We start from the raw sequence: 14,100 nt of genomic DNA on the forward strand, positions 1-14,100 counted from the left end.
TAGTCCCAGCACTTTGGGAGACCGAGGCAGGCAGATCACCTGAGGTCAAGAGTTCAAGACCTACCTGGCCAACATGATGAAACCCCATCTTTACAAAAATACAAAAAATTTCAGCTGGGCGTGATGGCAGGTGCCTGTAATCCTAGCTACTCAGGAGGCTGAAGCAGGAGAATCGCTTGAACCTAGGAGGTTGCAGTGAGCTGAGATCGTACCATTGTACTCCAGTCTGGGCAACACAGCAAGATACTATATCAAAAAAAAAGGCTGGGTGCAGTGGCTCACACCTGTAATCCCAGCACTTTGGGAGGCCGAGGCGGGCAGTTCACCTGAGGTCAGGAGTTCAAGACCAGCCTGACCAACATGGAGAAACCCTGTCTCTACTAAAAAATACAAAAATTAGCCAGGCATGGTGGCGCATGCCTGTAATCGAGCTACTTGGGAGGCTGAGGCAGGAGAATCACTTGAATTTGGGAGGCAGAGGTTGCGGTAGGCCGAGATCGCACCGTTGCACTCCAGCCTGGGCAACAAGATTGAAATTTTGTCTTAAAAACAACAGCAAAAAACCTGATACTTAACCCATTTTTTTGTTTTGTTTTGTTTTTTTCTGAAACGGAGTCTTGCTCTGTCACCCTGGCTGGAGTGCAGTGGTGCAATCTCAGCTCACTGCAACTTCTACCTCCTGGGTTCAAGTGAGTCTCCTGCTAGCCTCTCGAGTAGCTGCAGTTTCAGGTGCATGCCATCACACCCAGCTAATTTTTTATATTTTTGGTAGAGACGGAGTTTCACCATGTTGGCCAGGCCGGTCTTGAACTCCTGACCTCAAGTAATGCATTTTCCTCCGCCTCCCAAAGTGCTGGGATTATAGGCGTGACCCACCGTGCCTGGCCATAACACTGTTTCGTAAGTAAATTTAAAGTATTGAAATTACAGGAAACAGAACTGGAAGATTATTCCTTTTGATGACACTGTTTATTGTCTTGTTGAACACTGATTTCTGTACAGATGACAAAGGAAGAAACAATTTTTGTAGATGATAATGGTAGTAATAATACTAATTATAAGTACTTACTCAGTACCAGAGTATTGAGTACTTTATGTGAATTAACCTTTAAATCATTACTGTAATCCTATGAAGTGCCTATGATTAGTATTCCCATTTTATAGATGAAGAAATTTAGGCTAAGAGAGGTTAATAACTTATTCAAGGTCACATGGCAAATACCTTATTTTATCAACTCTAAGACACTATGGTTATAAGAAGTTCCTCAATTTCAGAAATGTTAAAATGTAAAAATGGCTGATGAAAGTTGTGATTACTTTTGATTGTAAGATGAGTCTTGATTTCAGAGAGTTTTTTTTTTTGGACACAGGGTTTCACTGTGTTGCCTAAGCTAGAGTGCAGTGGCACGATCATGGCTCAGTGCCACTGCTATCTTCTCCCAGGCTCCAGCAACCCTTCCACCTCAGCCTCCCAAGTATCTGGGACTACATGTTTGTGCCACCATGCCCAGCTAATTTATTTATTTATTTTTTTTGGAGAGACAAGGTCTCACCATGTTTGCCCAGGCTGGTCTGGAACTCTTGAGCTCGAGCAGTCCTGCCACCTCAGTCTCCTAGAATGTAAGGATTATAGACATGAGCCTACTTCAGAGACTTTTGATTTTTCATTAAAAAAAAAAAATTAAAGAATGTTTTTTAGAGATGGAGTGTTGCTCTGCTGCTCAGGCTGGAGTGCAGTGGTGTAGTCATAGCTCACTGCAGCCTCAAACTCCTGGGCTCAACGATCCCCCTGCCTTAGCCTTCCCTGAGTAGCTAGGACTACGGGTACAAGCCATAATGCCCAGCCCAGAGTTCAAAATATGAAAAAATATTTGTCTTAGAATGGCTGAAAGACAGTTACAGAGCCAGGATTCAAATTTAGGCTGTGTGATTCCAGGGCATACGCTCTTCTCAAAGAGAGATGTCTTAGGGAAAAGTCTGTTTTTCAACTTGTTTTTTCTCTGTGAGGGCCGCTGATAAGCCGTGATCGTGATTCTACCATTTGACTGCAGCTGCAGACAAGATTAAATTAATCCTTAAAAACTTGTCAAGAAGTGGTGTGGTAGTCCACACCTGTAATCCCAGCACTTTGGGAGACTGAGATACAAGGATCCCTTGAACCCAGGAGTTCAAGCCTGCAGTAAGCTATGATGCTGCTGCTACACTTTAGCTTGGGTGACAGAGTGAGACCCTGTCTCCAAAAATAAAATTTTAAAAACCCAAACTTGTCAGAATAATAACACAAAGTACCTTCTGTCTTTTAAGAAAGTAGCTTTTGCTAACTTAGTTTTTCTTTCTTTGCAGTGTTTCACTCAAGGGTTTGAGTACAAGAAACATCAAAGCGATCATACTTATGAAATAATGGTAATGATGAAGTTGCTGGGAATTTCTGTTCATTTTTTTCAAGTATTAGACTGGGAAGTAGTTTCGCTTTTCTTCCTTTTTTCTTTTAAGTGCTCTTGAACTTCAGGGAATTGGTTTTCTTTAATTATCTTTACCTTTTCTCTTTTTCTGAAATAGGTAATTATTATCCAATAAGTTTTTTAGGGTTTTGTGGATCTATCAAGGTATTTGAACACAAAAATAGTTTTATATACTTAGATTTTTGTTTCAAATTTTAAGTATTCAAAGGAAATACTTTTGATATGAGGATAACAGGTATGCTGCCTTTTAGGCTCATTGGTAAACGTAGGCAATGTGTTGTTACTGTGTGCTAATGGTATTTTTATGTGGTTCATGTGGACAGTGGTGCTATGTTGAGCAATTCATTACCTTGCCTTGGGGAAATTAGTTACCTCTGAGAGTTAAGTTATAAAGTGAATACAGCAAATGAGTTAATACATAAAATCACTGACTAGGCAGACAGGTTTATAAGCCAGAATAAGACTTGGCTATAGATTAATTGTACTGCCACCTTTAAAGAAGGAATGAGTGGTCGTAGTGTCCTTCCAAGTGGGTGGTTTAATAGGCCAAAGTGAATATCTAGTCTGCTTGACAGGTATATATGCCTTTGTCAAGATAGTTTTGTTAGCCAGTCGTGGTAGCTCAACGCCTGTAATCCCAGCACTTCCGGAGGCCGAGTTGGGTGGATCACTTGAGGTCAGGAGTTTGAGACCAGCCTGGCCAATATATGGTGAAACCCTGTCACTACTAAAAATACAAAAATAGCTAGGTGTGGTGATGTGCGCCTGTAGTCCAGCTACTTGAGTTTCTGAGGCAGGAGAATCACTTGAACCTGGGAGGCAGAGATTGCAGTGAGCCAAGATCGTGCCACTGCACTCCAGCCTGGGTGACAGAGTGAGACTTTGTCTCAAAAAAAAAAAAACAAAAAAGATAATTTTGTCAGTTATCAGAGCATATTAAGCATATAACTAAATCTCCTACTGCAGTTTTCTGATATCTGGCCTCCGTGCAGTTTTTCTTACAGGAAAGGATGCTGGCCGGCTTGACAGTTAAAATTTCACATAGTAGATTAATCGATATTAGTTTTCTATTGATGCTGTAACAAATTACCCAAAATTAGATGTCTTAAGACAACACAAATTTGTCTCACAGTTCTGTGGGTCAGAAGATCATCAGGCTCAGCTGGTTTGCTGCAGGTTCCATAAGGCTGATAAGAAGATGTTGGCCAGCCTGGGCTCTCACCTGGAGGCCTTGGGGGAGAATCCACTTTTAGGTTCTTTCAGGTTGTTGTCAGAATTCCCTGCCTTAAGGTTTTAGGAATGAGACCACTGTTTTGGCCAGGCATGTTCTCCGCTTCCACAGGCTGTCTGCATTCCCTGGTTCCTGGCCCCCTTTCTCCATTCTCAAAGCTAGGAGCACAGGAAGTCCTTGAGGTTGTTGATGAAATCGTGGAATCTCTGTAACCTTTCCTATTGCCTTGTCTTTCCTGTTCTGAATCGTTAGGAGTGATTCTTCTGCTTTCCTCTTCTACTTTGAGACAGGGTCTCACTCTATTATCCAGGCTAAAGAGCAGTGGCATTATCACAGCTCACTGTAACCTCGACCTTCCAGGCTTAAGCTGTCCTCCTCCCTCAGCCACCTGACTAACTGGGACTATAGGCACAAGCCACCATGCCTGGCTAATTTTTAATTTTTTTTTGTAGAGACGGGGCTCTCTGTGTTACCCAGGCTGGTCTTGAACTCCCGGGCTCAAGCAGTCCTCCCACCTCAACCTTCAACCTCCCAAAGTGCTGGGATTACAGGTGTGAGCCACCACAGCAGGCCCTTAACTATGTTTAAGGCCTCATGTGGATTACATTGGGCCCATCTGGGTAATCCAGGATAATCTCTCTACTTTAAGGTCAACTGATTAGTAACCTTTATTCCATCTGTAAAGTCCTTTCCCAGCAGTATCTGGTTAGTGTTTGATGGAATAATCAGAAAACAGGAATCTTTATTTTTATTTATTTATTAAAAAAACATAGAGACAGGGTTTCTTCATGTTGCCCAGGCTGGTCTTGAACACCTGGGCTCAAGTGATCTTCCCACCTTGGCCTCCCAAAGTGCTGGAATCATAGACATGAGCCACCATACCCAGCCAGGGAACATCTTTAGAATTCGGCCTCTTACAGAACTGTAGTATATTTATTTCCGTCTCTTAAAAGTTTAGAAAGGGTGACTCAGCATCTCTGAGCCTGGTTGTTGGTGGGGTCCTATTAAAATGCGTTTCTGGGCTTATAATATTCAGGGTCAGATTCTAGGCCACAATCAAAGAACTAGTTAGTGAGAGTTTTTGGGTGCCAACTAGTTAGCCTTCTTCTATCCATCTCTAAACAGTTTCAGTCTTTTAACTAATGGCTTCAGTAATTGTAAGACTTGGAATAATTTTTTTCCCCCTTTAATTACAAAAATGAAGGGTTAGACTGTTTAAAGTGGATTTAATTTCACCAAGGTTATCAGATCTTCAGAAAGCTGGTTTATTTTTCTCAAATTAATACAAGAATACCTAGAGCCAGAATACAAATTTATTCATTCACATTGTGAAATAATTCCTTAAGGGATAATTCAGTATAACTTGGGTAGGTTGGTAGTCATGCTTATTCATTGTAGGAAAACTGACCATGAGCTTTCTTTAGCTATTCTGGGCATTGTGTCTTCTGCATAATGCTGCAAGTACTGACTAAGTTTCACTCCAAATCCACTTAGTTCTGATTACATCATCCTTTTCTCACATATTCAACACCCATACAATCACATTTCAGAGTATTGTCCTTTAATTTGGGGAGCTTTTGGGGGTTACTAATACTTCCTTTTTGTGGCCAACTTTATTTATTCCCAGTGACTGTTTCTTTCAGTAGGAATGATGACCAGATTTTAGCTTTCTACGCAAAACTGGATTTTTTTTTGCATATGAAGCCTCAGATAACTTTAAATGTTTTTCAGTACTTTTGTCATGTCACAGTGCTGTATTTTTGGGAGTTACTCATGCTGTGGTAGGTGGTGCATTAACCAGGATTTTCTGAGTTCTATGCCTATTTTTGTCTTGTGATTCTTAGAACTTTGAACAAGTCAAGGCAGCTGTTTCTGCCACACCCTTTTATACCAGTGATTCTTAAACTTTAGTACCTAAGAATCGACTGGGAGCTTTTTTTTTTTTTTTGAGATGGAGTTTTACTCTTGTTGCCCAGGCTGGAGTACAATGGTGCAATCTCAGCTCACTGCAACCTCCACCTCCCAGGTTCAAGGAATTTTCCTACCTCAGCCTCCCCAGTAGCTGGGATTACAGGCATGCATCACCACACCCAGCTAATTTTTTTGTATTTTTAGTAGAGACAGTTTCACCACCTTGGGCAGGCTGGTCTCGAACTCCTGACCTCAGGTAATCCACCCGCCTCGGCCTTCCAAAGTGCTGGGATTACAGGTGAGAGCCACTGCGCCCAGCCGGGAGATTCTTATAAATGTAGATTTCTAGGCTCTGCTGTGAGAGATTGTGGTTCAGAACGGCCGAGGTTTGGTCCAGGAGTTAAATAATATTAATCAAACTTTATGTAAAACTGCCTTGTGCCTTTTTTGGTGTGTCTGTGGTGTAGAAAGTTTTTATTGTTTATCTCACAGTAAAGTTGTTTGAGGAGCAATTAACATTCTAGAATACAGTTTTACAAATAGCATTCTCTTCAACTAATGTGTGAGTTGTCGTTTACATGTCTTTTGTACTTGCTGGATTGAGAGTGATTATGAATTTAGTATAGACATAGACTCTGAAATTTCTTTCTTGGATTTTATAATACCTCATGTGCTAGACATATTCATAGTACGTGCTTAGATGAAAATGTGTTGCTTATTGGTAGCGTAATTTCACAAATCATAACAAATTTTTTTGTCATTAACAAAAGATATAACAAGTTCTAAGTGCCTGTGTAATTTGAAGACCTTTTGTGTCATTATTTTTTTTACTTGTTGTTATAGAAAACTTCAGATATACACAAGAGAGAATGATATTTGGTTATCTATTGCTATGCAACAGCTATCTCAAAACCTCATCCTTAAAAGTAATAATTTTATTATCTCCCACAGTTTTGTGGGTCAGGCATTCAGATTAGGCACAGTGAGGGTGGCTCTTGGTTCCACTCAGGCTGAAAGTCCCAAGAGGCATTTAGTATAGACATAGACACTGCAGTTTCTCTCTTGGATCTCGTAATACCTCATATGCTAAGCATATTCATAGTATGTGCTTAAATGAAAATGTGGTCACCATTGTAACCAACTACCACATAGTGGTAATAAATTTCTGTTTACCCATCACTAGCTCTTAAAATTATTGACTCATGGCCAATCTTACTTCATCTAAACCATAACCTTTCTAGATTATTTTGAAGCAAATACCCTAGACGGTATTTTATTTCATCTTTGTTTCGTTAGGTCTCTAAGTAAATCTAGTCACTTTTCGAATTCCCCCAGTCATTTCATAAAGGCTTAATATCTAAAACCCCTGCTGCCCTTTTCACCCTGAAACAATCACTGTTCTGATTTTTTTTTTTTTGATATGGAGTTTTGCTCTTGTTGCCCAGGCTGGAGTGCAGTGGTGCGATCTCAGCTCACCACAACCTCTGCCTTACAGGTTCAAGTGATTCTTCTGTCTCAGCCTCCTAAGTGGTTGAGATTAAAGGTGTCCGCCATTACACCTGGCTAATTTTTGGTGTTTTTAGTAGAGACGGGATTTTACCATGTTGGCTAGGCTGGTCTTGAACTCCTGACCTCAGGTGATCTGGCCGCCTCGGCCTCCCAAAGTGTTGGGATTACAGGCGTGAGCCACCACACCAGGCCTGATTTTTTTTTTATCAGCATAAATTGGTTTTGCATATTCTTAGAACTGCATATAAATGGAATCATACTATACGTATACTTTTGTTGTTTCTGGTTTCTTTCACTCAGCATGTTCTTGAGTTTTATTCATGTTGTGTGTGTTAACTAGTACATTTGCTACTAACCATTTCTTTTCATTACTGAGTAATACTCTGTTGTATGAACGTAACAGTTTTTTATCCATTCTCCCTTTGATGGACACCTGGGCCTTGCCCAGGTTTGGGCTATTGTGAATAAAGCTGCAATGAATATTCCTATATAAAGCTTTCTATGCACATATGTTTTCATTGTTTTTTGGATAAATACCTAGGAGTGGAATCCCTGGGTCATAGAGTAAATGATTGTTTAACTTTTAATGAAATGATTGACAAGTTTTCCAAAGCAGTTGTATCATTTTACACCTCTGTTGACAATATATGAGAGTTCTGATTGCTTCATGTGGTTGCCAACATTTGACATTGTCAGTTTCCTTCATTTTAGCTATTTTAGTCAGTGTAGTGTGGTATTATAATTTTTTTTTTTTAACTTTTTGGAGTTTGTTTAATTCAGATACAACTAAGATTCATACATTCCAGTTTTCCAGTTGGTTGCCTCTTACATATTTTCTATTCTGTATGGGTTTTCCCTACCATTCTCTCATTTCTTTCTTTCTTTTTTTTTTTTGGTCTTATTTTGGAATAATTTTTTGTATTTTTTTAAATTTTATTTTCTTAAATATATAGAAAAATAGAGATGGAGTTTTCCAATGTTGTCCAGGCTGGTCTGAAACTCCTGGACTCAAGAAATCTGCCCACCTTAGCCTCCCAAAGTGCTAGATTACAGGTGTGAGCCATCGTACCCAGCCAGTTTTAGGTTTACTGACGTTGCAAACGTAGTACAGAGAGTTCCTATATGCCCTTCATCCTGCTTCCTCAGATGTTAACGTCTTACGTTATAGTACATTTGGCAAAATTAAGAAATGAACATTGGCCGGGTGTGGTAGCTCTGTCCTGTAATTCACTTTGAAAGGCTGTGGTAGGAGAATTGTTTGAGTCCAGGAGTTTGAGACCACCCTGGGCAATCTAGTGAGACCCCATTGTTAAAGAAAAATTTAAAAATTAAGTGGGTGTGGTTGCACATGCTTGTATTCTTAGCTACTTGGGCTGGGGAGACAGGAGGATTGCTTGAGTTCAGGAGTTTGAGGTTACAGTGAGCCATATTCACACCAGTGCACTCCAGCCTGGTAGACACAGCAAGACCGTATCTCAAAAAAAGGAAAAAAGAAATGAACATTGCTGTAATACTAGTAACTATAGATTTTACTCAGATTTCTCTGGATTTTCCCCAGATGTCCTTTTCTGTTCCAGTATCCAATTGGGGATCCCACATTGCATTTAGTCATAATGTTTTCTCCAATCTGTGGCAGTTTCTTAGGTTTTCCTCGTTTGTGACCTTGACAGGTTGAAGGGTATTTCGTACAGTGTCTCTCAATTTTATCTTCATAGGTTTGATATTTTATCATGATTAGATTTGGATTATAGGTGTTTAGGTGGAAGATCACAGAGTTGAAGTGCCTCTCATTTTATCGTATCAGATTAACACTGGTGATGTTAAAAAATGAGCAGCCAGACACAAGAGATGCATGATGCATCTCTTGCATCATGTGAAAAGGGGCACGTTTGTGGAAAGGGGCATGGAGCTTTCCTGTCCTCTCTGGGTACACACCCAGAGAGAGAAGTCCGGAAGCTTCTCTCTCTCATTTCTTATTATTTGTTTGATTTTTAAAAACTGGATTGTTTGTCTTACAGATGTTAATACAGTCTGGATTTTGTTGATTAATGTGTTCCTCTGTCTTCTGTGTTTCCTATAAATTAGTAGTTACATTTAATGACTACTTTAGATTCTTTTAGGATCATTGTCTGGATCTGCTCATTCACCAAGGATTGCAAAACATTAATCTTTTAATTCTATCACCCATTTTAATTTATGAGTTAGAAATTTCTCATTGTTATGTGGTCCCTCTGAATAAAGTTTGTACAAGAAAGGAAAGATAAATGGTGATTATTTCCCATTATTTACTATGTTTGAGAATATGTGTTGGCTCCTTAGCATCCTCCACATATTTAAAATATTTGGTGTGTTTCAATCCTTTGTGATTATTATCCTTATTGATGCTCAAAATACTCCATTTTTAGGTAACAGGAGCCTCTGTAAGTTGACTTCTGAATCTTTTTGATATGACCTTTATAGTCTTTAAGAGCTTCTTTGCTGCTGGGCGAGGTGGGTCACGCCTGTAATCCCAGCACTTTGGGAGGCTGAGGGTGGATCACCTGAGGTCAGGAGTTCGAGACCAGCCTGACCAACTTGGAGAAACCCTGTCTCTTCTAAAAATACAAAATTAGCTTGGCATGGTGGCGCATGCCTGTAATCCCAGCTACTCGGGAGGCTGAGGCAGGAGAAACGCTTCAACCTGGGAGGCGGAGGTCGCAGCCCCATTACTCTCCAGGCTGGGCAGCAAGAGCGAAACTTTTTCTCAAAAAAAAGAAGAGCTTTGCTTTTTCAGTGTGACAGAATGTTCTAGTCTGGTCTTGTACATTTCCTGACCCAGACCTGGAATTAGTTTTTTCATTAAGGAGTCCTGGTTCCTTTTAGTCGGAATAATATTTAAAGACTACAAACTAGGTAGTAGAAGTGCTCATTGCTACTAGGTTGGTCATTTTTTCTAGACTTTTTCAATGAACAGTGTTAGGAAATTATGAGTGAGTTCATAATAAAAGTTTAAATTTAAATATAAGACTACAAGGGTTTTCTTTGTTTGTTTTTGGTTTTTTTGAGTCAGAGTTTCTTGCCAGGCTGGAGTGCAGTGGTGTAGTCTCGACTCACTGCAGACTCTACCTCTTGGGTTCAAGAGATCCTCCCACCTCAGTCTGCCAAGTAGCTGGAACCACTGGCGCACACCACCATGCCCAGCTAATTTTTGTAGTTTATGTAGAGACAGGGTTTTGCCATGTTGCCCAAGCTGGTCTCGAACTCCTGAGCTCAAGCAGTCCACCCACCCAGGTCTCCCAAAGTGCTGGGACCACAGGTATGGGCCAGCACTCCCAGCTAATTTTTGTAGTTTTTTGTAGAGATGGGGGTTTCGCTATGTTGCCCAGGCTGGTCTCAAACCTCTGAGCTCAAAAAATCCACCCACCTAGGGCTCCCAAAATGCTGTGATTACAGGCCAACTACAAGGTTTTTGTATAACCTCACAGATCTTACAGCTAGATTTTTTTTTTCTCCAAACCAAAAATTACACTTGAATAACACTAACCAGCGTAATTATTTATTTGATTTACCTCATAACATATACACATAAAGTAATCTCAAAATAACTGTCAGTACTAAAGAATGATTTAAGATTTGGCAATTTCTTTTGTTTTTGAGGTGTATCCTACTTAGAGATATTTAGTAAAATTAGTGTTTCAAAAATCACTTGAAATAGTTCCTTTCTGTGTGTTTATGCCTTCAAATTGATTTCTAAGTTTGTTACATTTGCATTTTATTCTTAAGATTTTGAAATTTATTTTTATTTTTATTTTTTGGGACAGAGTCTTGCTCTGTTGCCCGTGCTGGAGGGCAGTGGTACAATCTTGGCTCGCTGCAACCTCCATCTTCTGGGGTTCAAGCAGTTCTGCCTCAGCCTCCCAAGTAGCTGGGACTACAGGTGTGTGCCAGCACACCTGGCTAATTTTTGTATTTTTAGTAGAAATGGGGTTGGCCAGCCTCTTCTTGAACTCCAGACCTCAGGAGATCCACCTGCCTTGGCCTCCCAAAGTGCTGGGATTAGAGGCATGAGCCACTGAGCCCAGCCTAAAGTTTAATATTACACTATTTATGTTTTTAAAGTCAAATCTACAAGCAAGAAATAATCAGAAAAGTCTGGCTTCTATCCCTCTTCTTTCTACCCTGTTCTCTTTCTTCCTCCCCATAGGTAACCTTTTTTAAAAAAAATGTGTGGTTTATTCTTCCATTTTAAAAAAATAACATACATATTTGTATTTTCCTCTTTCTTAGCTAAATGGGAACATACTAAAATATTTATCTCTACCTCTGTGTTAAGTTTAAAAATGTATATATATCTGCATGAATTGCATGGCATTTATAGGTGATATGGAGGCCCTTCTAGCTAATGGTGGAAATGGGTAGGGGAGGTGGACAACTAATAAGAACGTACTTTAGGTATCTCTCATCATTCAACTATAAACTAGTATTACAGTTGAGGTTCCTAGATTCCTTTCTTGTTTTTAATTTTGAGATGGAGTCTCGCTGCGATGCCCAGGCTGAAGTGCAATGGTACAATCTTAGCTGACTGCACCCTCTGTTTCCCGGGTTCAAGCGATTCTCCTGCCTCAGCCTCCCAAGTAGCTGGGACTACATGCCCGACTAAGTTTTTTATTTTTAGTAGAGATGAGGTTTCACCATATTGGCCAGATTGGTCTCGAACTCCTGACCTCAAGTAATCTGCCCGCCTGGGCCTTCCAAAGTGCTGGGATTATAGGCATGAGCCACCATGCCTGGCCCCTAGATTCCATTTTTATCTCTGTCCTTAAGCAAAACTTTTTTCTCCTTAGACTTCAGATTTTCCTGTCCTTGATCCCAGCTGGACTGCTCAAGAAGAAATGGCCCTTTTAGAAGCTGTGATGGACTGTGGCTTTGGAAATTGGTAAGAACTTCGTGTTAAGAGTTGTCCTGCCCTAGTGGGCTCAGAAAAGAAGCTGTTGTTGAAGAGTAGAGGAATGAACCTCAGGAAGAGAAAGTATATATTGCTTTCTTATCAACCCATGATTTAGAGACAAGTTTGTCCCCTTTGTACCTTATTTTTCCAGTGCCAAAATGTGTCACAAGAATATGGGATGTTTAGTGGTCCATAACTGAACCACTTTCGATGTATCATCTATGGAAAGATTGATTATTCCTTTCTGAATAGTAGGGAAGTTTAGTTTCGTTAGTTATTGCTCCCTTCTGATTTTGTGCATTTTTGTTGGTTATAGATGCCCTAGTCATTTAAGTGAATTGGACTTTAGCTAGATGGTCATACCTAAGATTCAAGTTTCACAGACTTTCTGATAACATTCTGTGTTTTTAGCTTTCCTGCCTTAGTCCAAGACTGGCTGAATTGAACAGCACTCATTGCTGTTGCCCTAGGGGGCAGCACTATTTAATAATGATACCACCACTTTAATTTTTACCTTTGGGAACACTTTCATATGGATGATTTTATTTTATGAACTAGATAGTGGAGGCATTATTGAATATATTTTGTTCACATATTATCTGAAGCCTAGGGGGTTGAAATGATTTCTCATAATTGCATAGCTTATTATTGAAGGACTCTTAATTAGGTCCTCCCTGTCCTGACTTGATAGTGTATATAATCTTTCTTGGTGTTCATCAGAATAAACTCTGCTGCCTCCCTGAAGTCTAAGGACCTGAAAAAGGAGACCTGAATTTAGTTCACATTTTGCTTGTATTCATTCTGTATTTATTAAGCATCATAAAATATTGTGTACAACGAGGAATACCAAAGGAGGTAGAAGAGTAATCACTTGTGAGGAGCTTGCTAGTCATCTTTGGCCTAGTTTTTAAAATTTTGCTTACCATCATCTCTAAAATAGGCGAATCTTCTCTGTCTGTCCTCCTCTCTTAACAAAGAACACAAAAAATACACAGCTTCTCTACCCACTGTGGGTAAGGCACTAAATTTGGCAGCGAGTGGGCTAGAGCTAAGAATTATGAGATGCATCCTGCCTTCAGGAAGCTTATAGTTTAGCAGGGGACTCAAAATATCTGTACAAGTGATTGAAGTACACAAAACAGAATACAGTGAAGCCTTAGGGAAGGACAAGTGAAGTACTGTGGAAAAGAGACCTTGAGGAGAAGACTTCCACCTCTACCTCTCCATTACCTTGGCTCAAGTCAGGGCTTTTTTTTTTTTTTTTAATTGAGACAGTCTCACTTTATCATCCAGTCTGAAATGCAGTGGTGCGATCACAGCTCACTGTAACCCTGAACTCCTGGGCTCAAGGGATCTTCTCTCCTCAGACTCCCAAGAAGTTGGAACAATAGATGTGTGCCACTATACTCAGCTAATTTTAAAATTTTTTTATTATTTAAATACAAGATCTTGCTTTATCACTCAGGCTGGAGTACAGGGCATGATCTCGACTCACTGCATCTTCGACCTTCTGGGCTCAAGTTGATGCTCCCCACTCAGGCTTCCGAGTAGCTGGGACTACAGGCATGTGCAACCATCCCCAGCTAATTTTTGTATTTTTTGTTGAGATAAGATTTTGCCACGTTGCCCAGGCTGGTCTTGAACTCCTGGGTTCAAGCCATCCTCTCATCTTGGCCTCCCAAAGTGCTGGGATAACAGGTGTGCACCACCGTGCCTGGCCAGATTCTTAAACAAGTTTATTAATTCTCTTGGACCTAATTTTTTCTTCTTTGAAATTGAGTTAATAACAATACCCATACCACAAATTTAATACTAGGTTTAACTTAAATTCTGTTGTGAATATTTCTAGCTCAGTGTCTGGTATCTTACAGCACTAGTAAAGAAATGTTTACATGAGTGTTTTGTAAACCATAAAATATTATGCAAAATAAAATTTTATTTCTGTATATTTTGAATGTTCTGAAGTCACTTCTTATTATTTACAGCAATTATTTCTCTAGGGCCTAGCTCACAGGAGAATTTACAGATTTTCCTGTCATCTTTCTTTAAGTGGAAAGGAA

General features: G+C 39.9%; 1 protein-coding gene across 5 annotated transcripts in view; it reads left to right on the top strand.

Annotated features, from left to right (window-relative positions):
• TADA2A (transcriptional adaptor 2A) overlaps nucleotides 1–14,100 on the top strand; it is a 71,228-nt gene that overhangs the window by 16,926 nt on the left and 40,202 nt on the right. For 4 of the 5 annotated variants that reach the window (XM_021674658.2, XM_021674659.2, XM_064378445.1 and 1 more), the window contains exons 4-5: nucleotides 2,344–2,403; nucleotides 11,937–12,028. In XM_021674658.2, the coding sequence (XP_021530333.1) occupies nucleotides 2,344–2,403; nucleotides 11,937–12,028 (152 nt within the window). The remainder of the gene's footprint in view (nucleotides 1–2,343; nucleotides 2,404–11,936; nucleotides 12,029–14,100) is intronic. The other variant, XM_021674661.2, reaches the window with a different exon arrangement.

The sequence above is a fragment of the Aotus nancymaae genome, unplaced genomic scaffold (genome assembly GCF_030222135.1).
Source record: "Aotus nancymaae isolate 86718 unplaced genomic scaffold, 86718_ANA_hifiasm-v0.15.2.pri h1tg000018l, whole genome shotgun sequence".
Taxonomy (NCBI): Eukaryota; Metazoa; Chordata; class Mammalia; order Primates; family Aotidae; genus Aotus; species Aotus nancymaae.